Source organism: Microcaecilia unicolor, chromosome 7, assembly GCF_901765095.1.
Source record: "Microcaecilia unicolor chromosome 7, aMicUni1.1, whole genome shotgun sequence".
Taxonomy (NCBI): Eukaryota; Metazoa; Chordata; class Amphibia; order Gymnophiona; family Siphonopidae; genus Microcaecilia; species Microcaecilia unicolor.
The window spans coordinates 25,479,140-25,502,930 of record NC_044037.1 but is presented as its reverse complement, the minus strand read 5'-3'; the positions used below and the strand labels follow the sequence as shown (position 1 = coordinate 25,502,930).

The 23,791-nt window shown below is 45.7% G+C and overlaps 1 protein-coding gene across 1 annotated transcript in view; it reads left to right on the top strand.

Moving 5' to 3' along the window:
- Nucleotides 1–23,791, top strand: part of STAG2 (stromal antigen 2) — a 583,303-nt gene that overhangs the window by 374,818 nt on the left and 184,694 nt on the right. Inside the window, 3 exon segments of the mRNA XM_030209778.1 lie at nt 3,395–3,482; nt 3,615–3,695; nt 5,695–5,787. Of these exon segments, the coding sequence (XP_030065638.1) occupies nt 3,395–3,482; nt 3,615–3,695; nt 5,695–5,787 (262 nt within the window).

Below are 23,791 nucleotides of genomic sequence, written 5' to 3'. Positions count from 1 at the left end.
AAGACAAGCTACAGCCACCGCAAGTCTGGACTCTTCATACGCGTGGCTGACAGTCCCCCCCCCCCCCCCCCCCCCCCTTGGGCATCACTTGCTGTTCAGGGCACAACTAGCAGCCATGCAAATGAAGAGTTCTGCTTCATGGTGGCTGTTTGTTTTGCCACTGCTGCTGGTCTAGACAAGCAGTAGCGGCAGGAGTGTGTGGGTGTGTATTTGGGAAGACAGAGAGGAGGCAGATGCTGGATTTGGGGATGGGTAAAACAAATAGGCTGGATGGAAGAGAAGGGGGGAGAGAGGGGGCAGAAGCTGGGTGGAAGGGGGAGATGGCAGAAGCTGTGTGGAATGGGGACAGAGGCTGGTAGGGGGAGAGAGAAGGAAGGCAGTGGCTGGATGGAAGGGGGAAGAAGGGAGTACAACCTTGGATGGGAAAAGGGGAGAGAAAAAGGACAGACATTGGATAGAAGAGGGACGAGGAGGGTAGATGCTGGATGGAAGGAGGGAGACAAAGAGGACAGATCCTGCTGGAAGAGGGGGAGAGCGGACAGATACTGGGTGGAAGGGGGGAGAGAAGGAGGACACACGCAGGAGTGCTGGCGTCTTACTAAAGCATGCAGGCAGCATGGAGCTTGGGCCTCAGGCAGCAGATCTGTTCAGTGGGAGGGGTTTGAGCATCCCTTGCCAGCGAAGGTAAGACTCAATGCCATTGGTGTGGGGGGGGGGGGTGGGGGGAGACCTGAGAAGAAATGTGTAGCCTAAGTGCGCCATGACCTGAGAACGTTTGGGAACCGCTGCCTTATGCTGTGAGTTTATCTTCTTGGGGAGACTGGATGGACTGTACAGATCTTTATCTGCTGTTATCTACTATATTGTAGAATGGAGGAAGACTAGAAAGGGAATTGAGACTGAAAGATGCTGAGAACCAATATCTGGATAGTGATGAGGAAAAAGTGGCCATGTTAAACTACTTGTGTTCACAAAAGAAAATTTTAGAGAATGATCTCAGTTGACTGTCAAAGTATATATGAGAATGAAGTATGTTTGTTTGATATACTGCACAAATTCACAGAGGTCATAGAAGAAAGAGTTTACGATCAACTTGGAAAGCTAAAGGTGGACCAAGCCATTGGACCAGATGACTTGCATCACAGGATATTGAGGGAGGCTCAGGGAGTTTCTGGCAGGTCCTCTCAGGTTTGGTTAATAAATCCTTAGAGACGGGAGAGGTTCCATAGGATTGAAGAAAAGCAAATGTCCCTCTTCAGTGAGAAGACAAACTACAGAGGCTCTGCTGAAGGGATGTGAATTACCAGCTGGTTGCAGAATCTGAGGCCACATGGTTTTACCAAGGAAAAATCATACCAACTGACAGACAACAGAGGGTGGTGATAAATGGTATTTGCTTGGAGGAAAGAAAGGTGAGTAGTGGAGTGCCTCAGGGATTGTTACTGGGGCCAGTTCTGTTCAATATATTTGTGAGGTTGCTGAAGGGTTAGAGCAGGGCTACTCAATTCCTGTCCTCGAGGTCCACAGGCATGCATGAGAGACTGACAGGCGCTGCCTCCTTAGTTTGCAAATCTCTCACGTATATTTATTGTGGATATCTTGAAAACCGGGTGTACTAAAAAGGCATTTTATTCCTCTCTTGTTAATGTTAGTAATAGTTCTCTTCAGATTTTTCAAATTGTTAATACAATTATAGGGAGAATGGATGGTGGTTCTAGTGTTTGTAGCCCTCTGCAGACTGGCGTTATTTTTCTCCACAAAGGTGAAAGCTGATTGTTAAGGATTATGTCTGTTTTAGTAGGTGATGCTGTTAAGATGTCAGCCTGTGAGGCAACACTTAAGTTAATTTGGTAACTTTACTTTGACCACTTTTGAGAAGTTGAAGTTTGTTTTATTTATTATTAGGATTTATTTACTGCCTTTTTGAAGGTCAAAAAGGTTAATAGCTTCTTAGATACTGTCCATCTTTCTTGGGTGTTAATGAATAGACATGGGTTGATTCCTCTCTTGCTTCTTTTGGTAAATAATAGTTTACTCTCTGGATTAGTTCCTAAGTCTTGCAAGCATGCTAGTGTATGTCCTATTTTGAAATCTTTTCATGGTGATCTGTGGATGTAGGAAATTAGACATATTTGTAATTTGTTTTTGCCCACTAATATAGTTGAGCAAGCAGTGCTTCAGAACTTAGTTGATTTTGTAGAGATGACTAATATGTTTTATTGGTTTCAGGTGGGCTTTCAGGCAGGGCACAATATGGCGTCTGTTTTGACTTTTTCTTAATGATACTTATGAAATTGACTCTGGTGCTAGAGCAACACTATCAAAAGATTAAAAACTTAATACAGTAATACAGTTACTCAGAATAAATATGTAGTGTAGTAAATCATGTTTTGCATCCGTCCTGTAGACTGCAGACTGAAAATACTCTCTTTCCAAAATGCCAAAACCAAAAAACCCAGCTTTGTTTCTTATGGCAAGTTAAATAAGACTTTGTCTGCAAGCTCGGTGGCAAGGAGAGTATCACAATTGTGGGCAGCTACAGGAAAAAAAAAATCTCTAGCCAGAGTTAAACCTTTCCTCAGAACTATAGCCACAGGCACTTCAAACTGTTCTAAAAAGTTTGATCTTAGTGTTATTGACAGAGTATAAGAAACTATTAGACAATTCATTTCACATCAGTTTGTAAAGCAAAAGTACATATTGAGTTTGTCTTAATTAGTAACAATGCAATTTATATAAAATGGGGGTAATATGTTTTTTTTTTACTCCCCATCATTACTGTAGCCCAGGGGTTGTCATCCCAGTCCTCGAGACACTCCTAGCTAGTCAGGTTTTCTGGCTATCCACAATGAATATGCATGAGATAAATTTGTATACAGTGGAGGTAGTGCATTCAAATTTATCTCATGCATATTAATTGTGGGTAACCATGAAAACCTAACTGGCTAGCTGTGTCCCGAGGACTGGGATGACAGCCCCTGCTCTAGCCCCATTTTGAACTAATTGGAGTGGCTTGATGTAATGAGGTTGAGGGAAAACAGACAATGTTACCAATGAAAAACTCTTCAGAAGTCACTTTTCACATCTTACTGACTTAAAGCTTCGTGCTATTCCAATTTACTATAGGCTATACTTTGCTAGAGTTTTTGTTTTAGTATATTTTAATTTCAAGTTTTGTGTTCTGCCCTTTATATGGCTTAATTCAGACAGAAAACACGGTAAAGCTGTGCATTCTTACATGGTGGTATAAACTTTTGATGATTTTTATTTTATGCAAGTTTTATGTTCTGTCCTTTATACGGCTTAATGCAAACAGAAAACATGGTAAAGCTGTTCATTCTTACATGGTGGTATAAACTCTTGATGATTTTTATTTTATATGTATTGTTTGCAGTGCTCACGATCTATCAAGGTGGGATTTGTTTGGTAGCAACTACAAACTGTTGAAAACTGGTATTGAAAATGGAGATATGCCAGAACAGGTTTGTAGTATTTTATTTTTTAGGATTTATTTACTGCCTTTTTGAAGAAATTCACTCAGTGTACAACACATTCTTATTGCTGTTAGAAATATAATGAACATTTTTTGATTCCTGACTTTTTCTTACTTGCAGATTGTCATTCATGCATTACAGTGTACTCACTATGTAATACTTTGGCAGCTAGCAAAAATTTCTGAAAGCGGTTCCACAAAGGTAGGTCATACCTGTAATGATGTGAGCACATGTTGAGCTTGGTTTTGGTATCATAGTTCATTATTAGCCTTTGGAAAGATTACGTTAGTATGTTGTCAGAGTAGCTACTGATATATAAATAGGAGATGTAATGGTTTTCTTTTTCTTAAAATATTTAAACCTAAGTAAGCTCTTGTACAGCTTTGACTTTTTCAGAAGTCAGTTCATTTATCAGCAGCTAGTTTATTACAGAGTGCTCTGGTGTTTGCTAAATGATTTCATTGCAATGTCACAAATGGCATTAGCTTCAACCCCGGGGGGGGGGGGGGGGGGGGGGGTGGCAGAGCCCTAAGTTGGGGGGCACATTTTGCCCTGCCTCCCCACTACTCTCTGCCCCTACCGTAAACCCATGTACCTGGGCTGGCAGGGGTCCCTATGCCACATCAGCAGAAACCTTCCAGTGGCAATACTCGGTGCCATGCTGCCTGCCATGTTGCGCATGCTCAGTTTTAGTGAAATTGAGCATGTGTGAAGCTCACGTATGCTCAGTTTCATTGAAACAAAGCATGCATGTGATGGAGGGGGGAGCAGGGCAGGCAGCATGACATCAAATATCACCGCAGAAAAGTTGCTGCTGGTTGGGCTTGAGGATCCCCGCCAGTCAGACCCCCAAATTGGGGGGACATGGCTAAATCGCTGGCTTCAACTCATAATATCTTAATTTTGAGTGATGCACTTAGGGACTAGAAATCCACGGGAGACGTATGTGTTAGGCGGGGAGAGTCTGATAGGTACGGACGGGGAGAGGGATCTAGGGGTGATAGTATCTGAGGACCTGAAGGCGACGAAACAGTGTGATAAGTGGCCGTAGCTAGAAGAATGCTAGGCTGTATAGAGAGAGGTGTGACCAGCAGAAGAAAAGAGGTTTTAATATCCCTGTATAAGACGTTAGTGAGGCCCCACCTAGAGTATTGTGTTCAGTTTTGGAGGCCGTATCTTGTGAAGGATGTGAAAAAAATGGAAGGGGTGCAAAGAAAAGCTACGAGAATGGTATGGGATTTGCGTTACAAGACGTATGAGGAGAGACTTGCGGACCTGAACATGTATACCCTGGAGGAAAGGAGAAACAGGGGTGATATGATACAGATGTTCAAATATTTGAAAGGTATTAATCTGCAAACGAACCTTTTCCGGAGAGGGGAAGGCGGTAGAACGAGAGGACATGAAATGAGATTGAAGGGGGGCAGACTCAAGAAAAATGTCAGGAAGTATTTTTTCACGGAGAGAGTGGTGGATGCTTGGAATGCCCTCCCGTGGGAGGTGGTGGAGAAGAAAATGGTAACAGAATTCAAACATGCGTGGGATAAACATAAAGGAATCCTCCTCAGAAGGAAGGGATCCACAGAAGCTTAGCCGGCGGTGGGAAGCAGGGCTGGTGGTTGGGAGGTGGGGATAGTGCTGGGCAGACTTATACGGTCTGTGCCCTGAAAAAGACAGGTACAAATCAAGGTAAGGTATACACAAAAAATGACACGTGAGTTTATCTTGGTGGGCAGACTGGTTGGACCATGCAGGGCTTTTTCTGCCATCATCTACTATGTAATATAGGAAAATATTAATGAGCTGTCAGATACGATTTTATGCAAAAGAAAGCTAATTGATTTAGTTTTGTGACAAATCACATTGACCCATTACTTAATTCAAAAGCTTGACCACACCTTGGGATGTATAGTTACGTGTTTGTGCTAGTGATAATTATGAGACCCCATATTATGTTTAATTTGTAAACATGGGAATGTGTGCACCGTTCTGCTCCCAGTAGATGCTGGAAGGAGGTGGGGATGAGGCCACTGGATGACTTGGTCCTACATTGCCTGTTTGATGTTTGTGGTGAGAGGGAAAAACATGGTGCTGATCATAGTTTATAATGAATTCTGATTATACCTAATATATAGGTTCCTTTTTTGTTTTGTTTTTATTACATATGTTTAAATTGAATTTTCCTTTTTTTATGCTGTAGGTGGAGTTGATAACGTTAAAGAGACAGATGAGGGTTTTCTGTCAAATCTGTCAGCACTATCTAACCAATGTGAACACGGCTGTGAAAGAACAGGTAAATTGTCATTTTGAAATGTAACAGCAACTGTTTGGAAATTTTGTGGTGTAGCTGTGTTACCAAACCATATTTGGAGGTGGAGCCTTGGGGGGGGGGGCGGGTAGGGAGGCCTCAACCACAGGGTATAGCTAGCAGGAGGTCCTGGTCTACCATATATCCATTTCCATTTGTTTTCTGTGGTACTACTTCCAGCCTTTTATCTGTGCATACAGAAGAAAAATCATTGTTAAGCAATTCAGCTTTATCCTTATCGGCTTTTACATGTTTTTCTCCCTCAGCTTTGAGCCTCACACTTGCTTCCTCTCATCACTTAAATTTCTGAAAAACGTCTTGTTCCCCAATTTTACCGAGTCGGCTGTGTTTTCTTTTATTTGCTGTTTCACTTTTCTGACAGCTGCTTTTCCAGATATTTTTGCCCGCCTTCCTCTTTCCGAATCCTCTTGTAATGTATGAATGCTAATCTTCTTTCCCTTACCTTTTCAGCTAGTACGTTTGAGAACCAGAACGGTCTTTTCTCTTACTTTTATGTAATTTTCTAGCATAAAGGTTTGTCATTGTTAGATTGGCTCCTTTCAGTTTCACCCACTGCTGTTTCTACTTCCTTCAGATGTTCCCATCCAACTGACTCATCCTTGAAAAATTCCCCCATCTGAGCAAAGTTAGTTCTTTTAGAATCTAGGACCTTTAGTCTTGAATAAGCCCTCTTCTCCTTTGTCTTAATATTGAACCCACAGCATTTGGTGATCACTAGATGCCAAATTATGTCCCACCGTAAAAGAAACATTGTCACGGTTTGTAAGCACTAGGTCAAGAAAAGCTCCATTCCACGTCTGTTCCATAACTCCTAACATCATGCAAGGTTCCACGTTAGGAGTTACGGACCAAGAAAGGGATCTGGGTGTTGTCGTCGATAATACACTGAAACCTTCTGCTCAGTGTAGCAATTAAAATTCAATGCAAAGTGATGCACTTAGGGAATAGAAATCCACGGGAGATGTATGTGTTAGGCGGGGAGAGTCTGATAGGTACGGAAGAGAGAGGGATCTTGGGGTGATAGTATCTGAGGATTTGAAGGCGACGAAACAATATGGCAAGGCGGTGGCTGTAGCTAGAAGGTTGTTAGGCTGTATAGAGAGAGGTGTGACCAGCAGAAGAAAGGGGGTGTTGATGCCCCTGTATAAATCATTGGTGAGGCCCCACCTAGAGTATTGTGTTCAGTTTTGGAGGCCGTATCTTGCTAAGAATGTAAAAAGAATTGAAGCAGTGCAAAGAAAAGCTACAAGAATGGTATGGGATTTTTGTTACAAGACGTATGAGGAGCGACTTGCGGACCTGAACATGTATACTCTGGAGGAAAGGAGAAACAGGGGTGATATGATACAGACGTTCAAATATTTGAAAGGTATTAATCCGCAAACGAACCTTTTCTGGAGATGTGAAGGCGGTAGAACGAGAGGACATGAAATGAGATTGAAGGGGGGCAGACTCAAGAAAAATGCCGGGAAGTATTTTTTCACGAAAAGAGTAGTGGATGCTTGGAATGCCCTCCCGCGGGAGGTGGTGGAAATGAAAACTGTAACGGAATTCAAACTTCCATATCATCAAGCTGATCAATCCATAGACTGGTGGGTTGTGTCCATCTACCAGCAGGTGGAGATAGAGAGCAAACTTTTGCCTCCCTATATGTGGTCATGTGCTGCCGGAAACTCCTCAGTATGTTCTCTATCTCAGCAGGTGGTGGTCACACACAGCAGCAGCAGCTCTGGCTAGGCCTCCAAGCCTAATTTTTAGGTTTTGTTGAGTGCCTGGGGTTGAGGGCTCTTTTGAGCAAGTGCAAACCTGGTGGTGCCAGGTCCCTCCTTTTCTCCCCCCTCCCGCTGGCTCCGTTAAAAAAAAAAAAAAAAATTTTAAACGTCTTTAAAGGCGTTTATTTCGACGTTTATTTAAGCGTCTATTGCAGCTACTCACTGGGACACCAGGTCGTTACAACTCGGAGCGGACAGCAGGTAATTTTACCTTTTTATAGCGGGCGGGGGTTCCCCGATTCTTCTCCTCGTGGCACATGGCGTCGGAGGGCGAGGGCGCTAAGGGTCGCTCCCCGGGTCGCTTGAGCGCTTCTAGAGGGGATGCGGGGGTCTTAAAGCCGGATTCGCCCTTGTTGGGTGGCAGTTTCGTGACCGATGAATGTCCCGGTCCTTCCTCCGGCGTGGCGGTTTTTCCCGCCATAAACGCCCATCCCCCGCTCCTCGCCTCCGCCATTTTGGCCGGCCACGCGGCTCGGACGGCTTCTTCTTGGGCCGCCCTTGAGGTTGGAGACATTAATGCCATGAACGCCCTTAATTTGGACGACGGCACAGAAGCGGCTAAAGTTAAGAGCCGTTCTTCCCGCGCGGCTCCTTCGCGGAGTTTCGCGCCGGACGCCATTTTGGATGCGCAGCAGGCCTCTCCTCCGCTGTTGCGAGCGCCGGTTGAGAGTGCGCCTAGGGCGGTTGCCCAGGCTGCGGAAGTGCACAGTCTGGGGGGTTTCTCCCCCGAGTTTGTTTTGCTGCTGCATCAGGCCTTCCTCATGCACAACGCTGCCCCCGCTCCCTCGTCTGGTAAAGAGGTTGAGGTTCCCAGAGGTAAACGCCCTCGGGTTGATTCCCAGGCCTTGGAGGAATTTGTCTCCTCCGATGTAGATGAGGGCAGCGTGTCTGAGGTCTCCCAACGGTCCTTTGCGGATTCCTTGGAGGAGACGGATCCCCGCTCGGATGGAGCGGATGACCCCTCTGCAGCGCGGCTTTTTCGCCCAGAGGATTTGCCCAACCTGTTGTTACAGGCCATGGACACTTTAAAGATTTCCTCTCCGGAGGACGTCTCTCCCTCAGCCCCTGTTGGCTCTGCCATTATGCTGGGGACGAAGCGCCCGCCTAGAACCTTCCACGTGCATGATGCCATGCACACCTTAATTTCGGCTCAATGGGATGTCCCAGAAGCGAGCCTTAAAGTGGCTAGGGCTATGTCCCGCCTCTATCCGTTGGCTGTGAGTGAACGTGAGGCCTATCTGTGGCCTACCGTGGATTCTTTAATCACTGCGGTGACTAAGAAAACGGCATTGCCGGTGGAAGGTGGCACGGCCCTAAAGGACGCCCAAGACAGGAGATTGGAGGCGGCCTTAAGGTCGTCCTTTGAGGCGGCTGCTTTAAGTTTGCAGGCCTCAGTTTGCGGCTCCTATGTGGCCAGGGCGTGCCTGACTATGGTGCAGCGGGCTTCCCCCTCGGATCATTCCTTGAGGGATGATTGGCCAGCCCTGGAATCGGGCTTAGCCTATTTGGCAGACTTGCTGTATGATGTCTTGAGAGCCTCAGCTAAAGGCATGGCTCAGACAGTCTCTGCGCGGCGGTGGCTTTGGCTGAAACATTGGTCTGCTGACCACGCCTCTAAATCCCGCCTGGCTAGATTGCCTTTTAAAGGCAAGCTGCTCTTTGGGGTCGAGCTGGACAAAATCGTGACCGATCTCGGCACGTCTAAGGGCAAGAAGTTACCAGAGGTCAGGGCTCGGGCTAGTGCTCGTCCCGGTACCTCCAGAGGACGGTTTCAGGAAGCCCGTCGGTACCGCCCGGGCAGGTCGGGTTCTTCTGCCCCCTCTTCCTTTAAGAGGCATTTCTCCCCCAAGCAGCGTTCCTTTCGCAGAGACCGCCGTCCCGGAGGTGCTCCCTCCGGTCCTCCCCCAGGGTCTCGTACCCAATGACGGGGTCTTGGTCCACGCCCCAGTGCAGATTGGAGGACGGCTGTCCTCGTTTCTGGGCGAGTGGACCACAATAACTTCAGACGCTTGGGTGCTGGAAGTCATCAGAGACGGCTACAAGCTAGAGTTCTGCCGACCCTTAAGAGACGGGTTTGTACTCTCTCCCTGCAAGTCTCCGGTCAAAGCTGTGGCAGTGCAGCAGACCTTGGACAACCTGATCCGCCTGGGTGCGGTCGTTCCGGTGCCAGAAAGTCAGCTTGGCATGGGGCGTTACTCCATTTACTTTGTGGTACCAAAGAAAGGAGGTTCTGTCCGGCCTATCCTCGACCTCAAAGGGGTCAATCGGGCCTTGAAAGTGCGGCACTTTCGCATGGAGACTCTCCGCTCTGTTATAGCGGCAGTGAAGGCAGGGGAGTACCTGGCATCCTTGGACATCAAGGAAGCGTACCTGCATATTCCCATCTGGCCTCCTCATCAACGCTTTCTGCGTTTTGCAGTCCTGGGACGACACTTCCAGTTCAGAGCCCTCCCGTTCGGGTTGGCTACTGCTCCGCGGACCTTTTCCAAAGTAATGGTGGTCATAGCGGCCTTCCTGCGAAAGGAAGGAGTACAAGGCCATCCTTATCTGGACGACTGGTTGATCCGAGCCCCCTCTTATGCAGAGTGCGGCAAAGCGGTGGACCGGGTAGTTGCTCTTTTGAGCTCCCTGGGATGGATCATCAACTGGGAGAAGAGCCAGCTGCGCCCGACTCAGTCCCTGGAGTATCTGGGAGTTCGATTCGACACCCAAGTGGGCAGAGTGTTCCTGCCAGACAATCGGATTGTCAAGCTTCAGGCTCAGGTGGACCAGTTCCTGGTAGCCTCTCCTCTTCGGGCTTGGGACTATGTGCAGCTGTTGGGCTCTATGACGGCCACGATGGAAGTAGTGCCCTGGGCCAGGGCTCATATGAGACCACTACAACATTCTCTGCTGCAGCGCTGGACTCCGATGTCGGAGGATTATGCGGTGCGTCTTCCCTTGGATCCAGCAGTGCGCAAGGCGCTGAGCTGGTGGATGCAGACAGACAAGTTGTCTGCGGGAATGCCTCTGGTGACCCCAGAGTGGATTGTCGTCACGACGGACGCCTCATTGTCGGGCTGGGGAGCCCACTGCTTGGGAAGGACAGCGCAGGGGCTCTGGTCTCCTGCAGAGGCGAAGTGGTCTATCAACCTCCTGGAACTCAGAGCCATTCGGTTGGCGCTGTTGGAGTTCATCCCGGTACTGGTGCTGAAGCCTGTACGGGTACTGTCGGACAATGCCACGGCTGTGGCCTATGTCAACCGCCAGGGAGGTACCAAGAGCGCCCCTCTAGCCAAGGAGGCTATGAGTCTCTGCCAGTGGGCGGAAGCGAACCTGGAACAGCTGTCAGCGGCCCACATTGCCGGAGTCATGAATGTCAAGGCGGACTTTCTCAGTCGCCATACCTTGGAGCCCGGAGAGTGGCAGCTATCGGCTCAGGCGTTCTTGGACATCACGAAGCGCTGGGGCCAGCCGAGCCTGGATCTGATGGCGTCATCGGCCAATTGCCAAGTGCCGCGCTTCTTCAGCAGAGGACGGGACCCTCGATCCCTGGGAGTAGATGCTCTTCTCCAACAATGGCCGACACAAGAGCTTCTCTATGTGTTCCCACCCTGGCCCATGGTGGGCAGGGTCCTAGACCGGGTGGCAAGACATCCCGGCAGGATAATCCTGGTGGGTCCGGATTGGCCCAGACGTCCCTGGTATGCGGACTTGATCAGGCTCTCAGTCGACGATCCTCTGCGGCTGCCAGTGGAGCAGGGCCTGTTACATCAGGGTCCCGTGGTGATGGAGGATCCCTCCCCCTTTGGTCTTACGGCCTGGCTATTGAGCGGCAGCGTCTGAGGAAGAAGGGCTTCTCAGACAAGGTCATCGCCACTATGCTGAGAGCGAGGAAACGCTCTACTTCTACTGCTTACGCCAGGGTGTGGCGTATCTTTGCAGCGTGGTGTGAAGCAGGCTCACTTTCTCCCTTCACTGCTCCAATTTCTTCAGTGCTGGCGTTCCTGCAAGAAGGTCTGGACAAAGGCCTGTCGCTCAGTTCCCTTAAGGTCCAGGTAGCGGCTCTGGCTTGCTTCAGGGGCCGCCTGAAGGGTGCTTCCCTGGCTTCCCAGCCAGATGTGGTGCGCTTTCTCAAGGGAGTTAATCACCTGCGCCCTCCTCTGCACTCAGTGGTGCCTGCGTGGAATCTCAACCTGGTGCTAAGAGCATTGCAGAAGCCGCCGTTTGAACCCTTGTCGAGGGCATCTCTGAAAGACCTGACGTTGAAAGCAGTCTTTTTGGTGGCTATCACTTCAGCCAGAAGAGTTTCCGAGCTCCAGGCGCTCTCATGTCGAGAGCCTTTTCTGCAGTTCACTGAGGCAGGAGTGACTATTCGCACAGTGCCTTCCTTCCTGCCCAAGATTGTTTCTCGCTTCCATGTGAATCAGCAGCTCTGTCTCCCTTCCTTTCGTAGGGAGGACTACCCAGAGGAGTACTCTGCTCTTAAATATCTGGATGTGAGACGAGTCATCATCAGATACTTGGAAGTGACCAATGATTTCCGGAAATCGGATCATCTGTTTGTCCTGTTTGCAGGTCCTCGTAGGGGTCTGCAGGCTGCTAAGCCTACAGTGGCAAGATGGGTCAAGGAAGCCATTGCAGCGGCTTATGTGGCCGCAGGGAAGGTGCCGCCTATCCAGCTGAAGGCTCACTCCACAAGAGCTCAGGCGGCCTCGATGGCAGAGGCCGGTTCCGTCTCCTTGGAAGAGATATGCAAGGCGGCAACTTGGGCTTCGGCCCATACATTCTCCAAGCATTACCGCTTGACTGTGGCTGCTCGGGCGGAGGCCCGGTTTGGAGCTTCAGTGTTGCGGTCAGGGATTTCTATGTCCCGCCCTGGGTGAGTACTGCTTCGGTACATCCCACCAGTCTATGGATTGATCAGCTTGATGATATGGAAGGTAAAATTATGTATAATCATACCTGATAATTTTCTTTCCATTAATCATAGCTGATCAATCCATAGCCCCTCCCAGATATCTGTATTGTTTTATTCTGGTTGCATTTCAGGTTCAAGTTTACTCTTCAGTTACTTCAGAAAGACTTCGTGTTCAAGTTTTTTCACTTGGATTCTTCAAGAGTTAAGACGAGTTTGTGTTACAGTGAGCTGCTGCATTCCTCTCCCCTCCGTTTTACGGGGCTGGATTGAGACTGATAATTCTGCCGGCACTCCCTCCCGCTTCGTGCGGCTGTAGGGCAGTTTTGTACCCCTCCCGCTTCGGCGGTGTTCGGGTCAGTCAGCTCCTCCCGCGGTTGCGGTTGCAGGATAAGCCAGATCCCCCCGCATCGGCGGGTGTGGTGTCCCTCCCCCGCTCCGCGGGGATGAGCTGGACGGATTCCCCTCCCCCACTTGTGTGGGGATGAGCTGGGTTAATTCCCCTCCCCCGTTTCGGCGGTGGTGAGCTGGGCAGAGTGTCCCTTCGTGGGTGTAATTCTCTAAGTGCTGAGTCCTGCGGATGGAGCTTTGATATCGACATACTGAGGAGTTTCCGGCAGCACATGACCACATATAGGGAGGCAAAAGTTTGCTCTCTATCTCCACCTGCTGGTAGATGGACACAACCCACCAGTCTATGGATTGATCAGCTATGATTAATGGAAAGAAAATTATCAGGTATGATTATACATAATTTTACCATGCGTGGGATAAACATAAAGGAATCCTGTTCAGAAGAAATGGATCCTAAGGGGCTTAGCAGAGATTGGGTGGCAGAGCCGGTGGCGGGAGGCAGTGATGGTGCTGGGCAGACTTATATGGTCTGTGCCAGAGCCGGTGGTGGGAGGCGGGACTGGTGGTTGGGAGGCGGGGATAGTGCTGGACAGACTTATACGGTCTGTGCCGGAGGCGGGACTGGTGATTGGGAGGCGGGGATAGTGCTGGGCAGACTTATACGGTCTGTGCCAGAACCGGTGGTGGGAGGCAGGGCTGGTGGTTGGGAGGTGGGGATAGTGCTGGGCAGACTTATACTGTCTGTGCCATGAAAAGGACAGGTACAAATCAAGGTAAGGTATACACAAAAAGTAGCACATATGAGTTTATTTTGTTGGGCAGACTGGATGGACCGTGCAGGTCTTTTTCTGCCGTCATCTACTATGTTACTATGTTACCATCCTGCTTATAATCGAAAGAGAAAAACGCCTATATTGCGACCCAAATCGGGAGATGGGCGTCTTTCTCCCGTGGGCGCCCAAATTGGTATAATCGAAAGCCGATTTTGGGCGTTTCCAACTGCAGTCCGTCGTGGAAACAGGTAAAGTTGACGGGGGGGTGTCGGAGGCGTGGTGAAGGTGGAACTGGGGCGTGGTTATCGGCCGAGGAGAGATGGGCGTCTTTAGCTGATAATCGGGGGGGGAAAAAAAAAGGCGTTTTTACCGCGTTTTTGGGTCACTTTTTTTGGACCTTTTTTTTTCACTAACAAGTCCCAAAAAAGTGCCCCAACTGCCCAGATGACCACCGGAGGGAATCGAGGATGACCTCCCCGGACTCCCCCAGTGGTCACTAACCCCCTCCCACCAAAAAAAACCCCGCTTCAAAATCTTTTTGTCCAGCCTCTATGCCAGCCTCAAATGCTGTACCCACCTCTATGACAGCAGAATGTGTTCTATCCTGTGACAGCCTTTCCCTGGTTCTGATGTGGCTCTCGGGTGAGTGTGACACCTTTTCTGTTATGCGCACTGCAGAGTCACATCAGCAATGCATTGTGGTGGGTGTTGGGCTCTGTGATTCCACTAGCTTGTTGCAAATGCTCACGACGTTGGTAGTTGGTAGGCTCTACTCCCATGATGCTTTCCCCCTGCTTACTGGGTCAGAGTGTGCCCTGTTTTGTTTCCGGTAGTGCATGGGGTAGTGGCCATTTTTGTAAGCCAGTTTTAGATCCCTTTCACATGTTAGCCACGTTACAGAACTTAGTTCTTACCTTGAATGTGGCTGAAAGAGGGCATTGTACACCATTCTGCCAGCTCTGACCTACTGCTAATCTCAGTACCAGGGAGACTCATTGCCAGTGGGGCACAACCTCTGATCTGCAGTTAACTGTGGGTAAGCGTGCTTATTTCAATAAAGGATGTTTTCGGAGAGATTCGTCTTCAGGTGTTAACTGGTGTGCCAATGTTATATAGCAGCAACAAGTCCTAGAGGCCTGCGTGTATGCAGGTCCCTGGAGCACTTTTAGTGGGTACCGCAGTGCACTTCAGCCAGCTGGACCCAGGCCCATCCCCCCCACCTGTAACACTTGTGCTGGTAAACGGGAGGTCTCCAAAACCCACTGTACCCACATGTAGGTGCCACCTTCACCCCTAAGAGCTATGGTAGTGTTGTACATTTGTGGGTAGTGGGTTTTGGGGGAGGGGGTTGGGTGCTCAGCACCCGTGGTAAGGGAGCTATGCATGTGGGAGCGTTGTCTGAAGTCCACCGCACTGACCTCTAGGGTGCCCAGTTGGTGTCCTGGCATGTTAGGGGGGGCGAGTGTACTACGAATTGTGGCCCCTTCCACGACCAAATGGCTCGGATTAGGACGTTTTTGAGCTGAGCGTTTTTAGTTTCCATTATCGCTAAAAAAAACAAACGCCCAGCTGAAAAACGTCCATTTTTTTGACAATACGGTCTGTCCCGCCTCTTCACGTACCTGTTTTCGGACATGGACGCCCATGGAGATAGGCGTTCACGTACGATTATGCCCCTCCACGTGTGCTGCTGCGGCTCGGAAAGCGAGTAGAATGTTGGGTATTATTAGGAAAGGTATGGAAAACAGGTGTGAGGATGTTATAATGCCGTTATATTGCTCCATGGTGCGACCGCACCTTGAGTATTGTGTTCAATTCTGGTAGCCGCATCTCAAGAAAGATATAGTGGAATTGGAAAAGGTGCAGCGAAGGGCGACTAAAATGATAGCGGGGATGGGATGACTTCCCTATGAAGAAAGATTAAGGAGGCTAGGGCTTTTCAGCTTGTAGAAGAGACGGCTGAGGGGGAGACATGATAGAGGTATATAAAATAATGAGTGGAGTGGAACAGGTGGATGTGAAGCGTTTGTTCACGCTTTCCAAAAATACTAGGACTAGGGGGCATGCGATGAAACTACAGTGTAGTAAATTTAAAACAAATCTGAGAATTTTTTTTCTTCACCCAACACATAATTAAACTCTGGAATTCGTTGCCGGAGAATGTGGTGAAGGCGGTTAGCTTGGCAGAGTTTAAAAAGGGGTTAGACGGTTTCCTAAAGGACAAGTCCATAAACCACTACTAAATGGACTTGGGAAAAATCCACAATTCCAGGAATAACATGTATAGAATGTTTGTACGTTTGGGAAGCTTGCCAGGTGCCTGGATTGGCTGCTGTCATGGACAGGATGCTAGGCTCGATGGACCCTTGGTCTTTTCCCAGTGTGGCATTACTTATGTACTTATGTACCCACTGCTGAAACAATTTTTCTTGTAGAGAATCCAAGATGCTATTGCTTCTAGATGACCCTACAGCTGGGACGCCCTAATCGATGTCTGGCATATTAAAATCACCTAATATTATTACTTCTCCTTCCTTGCTATCTTGTGGATGTCTTCAATTAAGTCTCTGTCCATTTCTTCTGACTGTGAAAGTAACCTGTATATTACACCAATGTAAATATATTTTCCTTTCCCTCTTAAAAGTTTAACTCACAGTGCTGCCTCCTTACCCCATATATTCTACATGTTCTGTCTCTTTTAATATTTTTCTTAACATATAGTGCCACTCCACCCTTTTTACCTACCCTATCCTTCTTGAATAGATTATAGCTAGCTATAACTATATCCCAGTCTTGGTTCCCCATGAACCACTTCTCTGTGATAGCCACTAAAGCAAAGTCTGTTTCTATCATTGCAGCTTCTAGATCTAGACATTTGTTTATCATACTAAACGCATTGGTATACAAAGCTCTTCAGATGTTACTCTTTTTTCCCCTTTTTATGAAGGTATTTGATGTCTTAACCTTCCTGAGGGTTATTAATGCCTTTGGGGCTTTTCTCACCCATCCACAGCAAATTTAGTTTAAAGCTCTCCTTAGAACTTTAGCCAGTCTGATACTGAAGACATTTGGTCCTTTCCTTTAAAGATGGTCACCATCACTGCTCAGTACTCTTGGAAAGTCCCATTTTCAAGGAAACCTAAGCACTTGTGTTGGCACCATCCACGCAGCCACACATTTAGCTCCAGAATGTGAGCTTCCATCATGTGGCCTTTACCTTGAACAGGAAGGATCTGTGAGAGGTACCACCTTTGCACCTAGGTGCTTTACCTTCTGACCCAGAGCCATGATGTTATGTTTGATATATTTAGTAGGATACCTAGCAGTATCATTTGTGCCAACATGGATAAGCAGCATAGGATAATGGTCAGTAGGTTTGATGAGTCTAGGCAGTCTTTCCACTATATCTCTAAACTTGTCACCAGACAGACAACACACCTCCCTGGACATCATGTCTGGTTGGCAGATGGGCGCCTCAGTACCCCTCAGAAGAGAATCGCCAACCACCACTACCTTTCTTATTTGGCTACCAATCTGGTGGTTTGGGGATTTTTGATTGTTGTTTCCTTCTATTCCTGAGATGTTCTCTTCTGCCTCCGGGGCTGCGTACCGATTTTTCAGTTCAACAGAAGGTGGAGTTGGTCGGTTGATTTTGTAGGATCTGGTGACCTGTGTCCCTCTGTCCTCTTTCTGCACAAGATCTTCTCACCTTTTGTTGGACATGCCTAATGTTTCAATATGCATCTCTGGGATGAATTTCTGGTTGTCACAGATGCTTCTTAGTCTTGCCACCTCCTCTCTTAGTTCTTGTACTTCTTCCATGAGGGATTCAATGTGCATACATTTATCACATGAAACCGTAATCTTGCTTGGGCCAAGCATTTAATCTTGACAGAGGCATGATGTTTCTTTGTCATACAGTTCTACCAAAGTTTTATTATGAAATCTAAGAAGCTGTTCAAATTTACTCTGTGGGTGTAACATGTTCAGGGTACTTCTTTGCCTATTATTAGAGTATACTGTGATTTAGCTTATCCCTTCAGGTGTGTTTTTTCCCCTCTCTTTTTCTTTGATCTGCAGTATATGGTTGGAGGCTTAATAACAAAAGAATAATTTGTTTTCTTTTTAAAAGGGTAACAGAAGCCTAGAGGAGGCTGATTTTTTTAATATATAGTATGTAAATTTGTACTAGAAAAGAAAAACCTTGTTAATATCAAATCAGTAACTGCACCTGATAGAAAGCAGGCAGCTCAAGTAAATGCAATGAGAAATTGTGTCAAAACTGGCTGTAAATGAGTTTTGAAGGAAATAGGCAGTGGATTTGGAAGGCTATGTAGGAAGTGTTGCCCTAGGGGGGTGGGTGGGGCAGAGGGTCAGGATGGGAAGGCCTCTGTATTGTGCTAGCTGTGACACCAATCTCCAGTGTTCTAATACAATACCTCACTGCACCTCTGCTATTCTACAAGCCTGTCAACAAGACTGGGTGCAAAATACTTAAGGTATAAAAGTAAGCAGGAAAACTACAGATTCATGTCTAATTTTTCTACCAAGCCTAGTGCTAAACCCTCAGATATCAGAGACTTAATAGTTTTGAAATGCAGTGCTTTAGCTAAACAATCCAGTATCAGAATTAACAGGTTCTGAAATGCAATGCACAGGTTCAAAGTAATGTTCTACTAAAAGAAAAAAAAAAGAAACTAAGAAATATTGGAAGACAGTGTGCTCCTTTAAAAGTGGAGTAATGTGATATCCCATTTCTTTTATTTTATTTTTTCTTTTATTTCTTTGTATGGTAAGGAGATATGTGGCATGAAAGATAGGTCTTCAAAAAGTTCCTAAAATTTTTAGAGTGGACCCAGTTTCATGCTACAGCCAATCATTTGGATGTTAGATATATGGCTAGGTGTTTCCTTTCTACTAAAAATCAAACCCCTTAATTTTTTCTAGGTTAAGCTTCATTCTGTGCTTTTATAGCCAGTTAGCTGATTTCGCAAGTTTCTCATTGAGCGTTGAAATTTCCTGAGAATCAGTTGTGTCGATAGCGGTTGCAATCTGAAAGTCATCGGCATGCTAGTCCAAAGAATAGAATGAGAAGGGGCCATAAAGATATTAAACACGAGGCCTTATTGATCCCTGTGGACTCCACATGTTAAGTGATAGGAGTTAGAAACCATCCCAAAGTAGTTTCCTTCCTGAAGATAAGAGGAATAGAGAGAAGATTTCTTACCTGAGAATGGTCTCTTGATTGATAAGATTGAGCTCTCCTTCCTCAGTCAAGTGGGATGTGCAAATATAGTGCCATGGTTAGAAGAAGTCACTAGATAAAGGCTATGGCTATGAAGATCATTAGGAAATAAATTGAGCAAGTCCTCAAAGGAAACATTGTGCACACTCAGGGTGTGCACTGAGAAGCATGTTATGCATGAGGTATGCATTATGGAATGTAGTTTGAATTTAAAGAGAAAGATTTGTGATGTCACTACCAGGGGGTGGCAGCTGGGGCATGGTTTCAGTGTGCGGCTTTCGCAGCACTGAATCTATGCAGCAGAGACTAGGTGGCACCTGAAACAGCACAACTAGTACAGGTTGGAATAAAAATTCAGGATATGCTTTAGTAAATTTGCTAGTTTCATGAATTCTTTAAATTTGAATTGATCAAGCACACAGTAGACAGGTTTCTAGCTGAATAGGTCAGGTGTTTTGTTTTTTCCTCCCAGCATTAAATATAGCTGACAGGATGGTAGTACAGGATGCAGATCAGACAGCAGCCTGAAAGTATTCAAGTAACCCATTATAGCTCTTCGAATTAACATAGAATTGCAGATACAGATTTGAAGAGCTACACTTCTCTGAAAATGGCAGCCTGGGTTAAAATGTCTACCAACAAAACACTGGGCACCATTGGTGGGGCTGAAACCTCAGTTAAAGTAGATACGATATTTGAGTCAACATTGTCGTGCAATTCCTAATTTATGCACTTGAAACAGAGCATTTTACTCCTAGTTGTGCATTTCAAACATCACTTGCACTTTTTTTGGTTTTAATGCAGCTGTGAGTTTTAACCTAGATTTTATTTATTACATTTGTACCCCACATTTTCCCACCTATTTGCAGGCTCAATGTGGCTTACATGGTACCAGAGAGGTGTTAATAGACTTCGGAGTAAAACAAATACAAATAATGGTTAAGTTGAGGTAGGAAGGGTAGGGACCACATGAAGGAACATGTGGTGGGACCATAAAGAGGATAGCAAGAACAGATGAGATTGTTTGGTGATCAGTACGGACTGTGGTGTTATAGTGTCGCTGAGTTCAGGTATTTAAGTTGGGTCGGTGGGGTAAGCCTTTTGAAACAGGTGGGTTTTTAGCTTTTTCCTGAATTGTAGGTGGTCGTACGTGGTTTTCATGGCTTTTGGTAGTGCGTTCCATATTTGTGTGCTGATGTAGGAAAAACTGGATGCATAGATTGATTTGTATTTTAGTCCTTTGCAGCTTGGGTAGTTGAGGTTTAGGTATTGTCTTGCTGATGTGGATGTGTTTCTGGTTGGTAGGTCGATCAAGTTCTTCATATATCCCGGTGCTTCACCATAGATGATGTGAACCATAGTGAAGATTTTGAAGGCGATGCGTTCTTTGATTGGTAGCCAATGTAGTTTTCCTCGAAGGGGTGTTGCGCTTTCAAATTGTGTTTTTCCGAAGATGTCTTGCCGCCGTGTTTTGAGCGGTTTGAAGTTTCCTTAAGATTTGTTCTTTGCATCCCGCGTAGATTCCATTGCAATAGTCAGCATAGCTTAGTACCATTGATTGTATCAGGTTGCAAAATATTTCCATCAGGAAGAATTGTTTCACTTCTTTGAGTTTTCACATTGTGAAGAACATTCTCTTTGTTGTGGATTTTACGTGGGTCTCTAGTGTTAGGTAGCAGTCTAATTTTAAAATGGTGTTTTGAATTATATTTATATTTTTAATTATTTTAACAAGTTTATATGTAATAAAACATTTTAAACATCTGCACTATTGTCTTTTCTTGTGAGTTCCTTATGTATGCTGATTTAAAGGGAAACCGAAAGGCTGTGACAAAAATCTACTCAAAAGTTGTAATACAATTTCACACCACTAGGGCATCCACACTATGTTCCATCTTTGCTTATGCCCTATGCTATCTATTAAAATGTTTTATTTACATATTGTGTTGACATTATTAGTAGTATACTACACCATACTTTGTATTTGAATAATTTTACTGCTGTAATTGTCTATTGCTTATGTTTGATTTATTCTTGCTGTAAACCACCTTGAGTGAATTCCTTCAACAAGACTGTAAACGAATCCTAATAAATAAATAAATATGTCTTATTCTAGCAGGCAGATTATTCCAAGATTTGACTACAAAAAAGGAAAAAGCAGACTGAAACCTAATAGATTTTGTGGACGGTAGGTGTAGAATCAACAAATTTCTCAACCACACAATATTTTGCATAACTTTAAAGATCAACAGTGGAATCATGTATTGTGGAGCCAAACTATATAATATCTTAAAGATAGTTATGCCAATCTTAAAACAAATCCATGCTTGAATTGGAAACTAGTGAGCTTTAATCAATAAAAGGATTGCAATATCAATCTTTCTCACCGAATAGACCATCCCGATTGCTGTGTTTTGTAACCTCTGCAGTCTTTTTATAAGAGCTTGAGAACAACCCCCCAAAAACACATTACAATAATCTAATTGACTTGAAATTGTAGCCTGAATGATTGTGAAAAGTCAACACAATGTCTAATTTTCCTCAGCCTCCTTAAATGGGGAGGGAGTGGGAGGTTTTTTTTGATAGTGGCACTGCATGTTTCTCAAATGAGAGTGCAGAATCTAAAACACCCCCAAAATTTTAATCTCAGACTCTACTGGGGAAACCAGAACAATTTATAAGTAGCGTCTGACAACAGGCTGTGTAAAATTATGAGCTAAAATAAATTAGTTTTTCTAAGTTTAATTTCAGCCTTTGTGCTGCTATCCAGTTTTCTACAATCCTAACATAGAATTCAGTCTTCAAATTAATATCAACTGCGAGGTCTTCCAAGGGTATTAAGGTAACATCATCTACCTAGATGAAATTTTTCACAGCATGGATTTCCAACACTTTGTCTAAAGATTACATAAATTGAATAAAATGGGTGAAAGTGGGGAACCCTGAGGAACCATGCATTTTGAAGGCAAAAATAAAGTAAGTTCACCGTTCATTCTAACCTGGTATGTTCTAAGAGTATAATTAAACCAGTTTAACACTGTTTCTGTAATGCCAATATTTAACAAATACAACATTATTTTTATCCGCATCATTGAACCCTGCAGCTAAATCAAACTGAATCATTAAAACCATACCAAAAAAAAAAAAAGAGGAGGGGGGGCAGTGGAGTATTACCAGTTCTCAATATGCGAGACTTAAGTTGCTATGCAAAGAAAAAAATTGCATGGTTTCCTTCCACTTTCCATGGGGATCACTACTTCCCATGATACAACTCAGTGATTGGCTTTGCTGTCTCAAGACGGCTTACATGCACATACCTATTCTCCCTGCACACAGAAAATTTCTCCGCTTATGCTGTGGGACTCTGCACCATCAATACAAACTTACCGTTCGGCTTGGCTTCAGCTCTTTGAGTCTTCCTGAGGTGCCTGATAGTGGTAGCTGCAAAACTTTGCAGGTGGAGCATATATGTCTCCTCCTACCTCGACGACTGGTTAATCAAGGCACCCTCCTGGAATTCGGCAAACACCTCTGTTCTATCCACCATAAAACTCCTGGAACTCCTCTGGTTTGTGATTAGTTACCCCAAATCAAATCTTCGATAGGTTAAGACCGTAGAGTTCATAGGAGCTCTCCTCGATATTACTCAGAACAGAGTCTTCCTTCCTCAACTGGGAGCAAATCCACTGAAGTATCTGCTTGTCAGATGCTCATCCTATTCAGTCACATGGCTTCAACAGTCCATGTAACACCATTGGCTCAACTCCACTTCTGAATTCCTCAGTGGACACTCTCCTCTCGGTGGTCCCAAATCACAGGATTACTCTCGGCCCATATTCGAGTTGCTCCACAGCTACACCACTCTCTACAGTGGTGGGATAGTATCCCAGAATCTTTCCTGGGGTCTTCTATTTTAGTCTCTCCCCGTCACAAGGTCCTCTGCACACCTCGATGGTGTCCACACACGGTTCTTGGTTCCCACGGAAAATGACATATCAACTTCCTGTAATTGCAAACAGTCTGGAATGCTCTCAAAACTTTCCAAGACTGCATTCTCGATCAGATAATACTCGTTCGCACAGACAACCAGGTTGCAATTCATTACCTGAACAAACAAGGATAAACATGTTCTTACCACCTCTGTCAGTAAACAATCCAGATATGGACTTGGTCATCTTCTCAAAACATTTATATAAGAGCTGTTTACCTAGCCGGCAAACAGAATGCTGTGACAAACAAATTGAGCAGTGTCTGTCAGCCTCATGAATGGTCCCTTGGCATCTCTGTAGTTTGACTATTCCAGCAGTGGGGGACCCTGGCAGAAGAACAAGCTTCCCCACTTTTGTTCCAAGATATGTACTCCCAGCCGTAAAGCCCCAGATGCCTTCTTACCCCACTGGGGAGCAGGTCTTCTATCCGCCTTTCCTTCACTACCTCCCATAGGGGAAACTGTTCTCAAACTGCATGATTCTAATTACTCCCTACTGGCCATGTCGACTCTGGTTCCCTCTTCTCCTAGAGTTATTGTCCAAAGAACTATTGAGGTTATATCCTTTTCCAACTCGAATAACATGGAACGAGGGGTCCCTCCTCCATAAAAGATCCTAGCATTCTAGCCCTGAGAGCTTGGTTCCTGACAACATATGTTTACATTTCTTAAACTTTTAGTTCAGATTTGATGATAAACCAGTTTCTGTTCATCCCATGTTAGAATGATTCATGAAAGGTTTATTTCATACCAAATCTACTATCAAACCACTTTCTATGTTTTGGGCTCTCGGTGTTAGCCTCATAGCTCTCATGAAACCTCCTTTTGAACCACTTCACTCCTGTTCTCTGAAGTTCCTTACTTATAAGAAAGTGTTCTTACTAGTTCTTACTTCTGCCAGAAGGCTAAGCGAACTTCAATCTCTTGTGGCAGACCCAC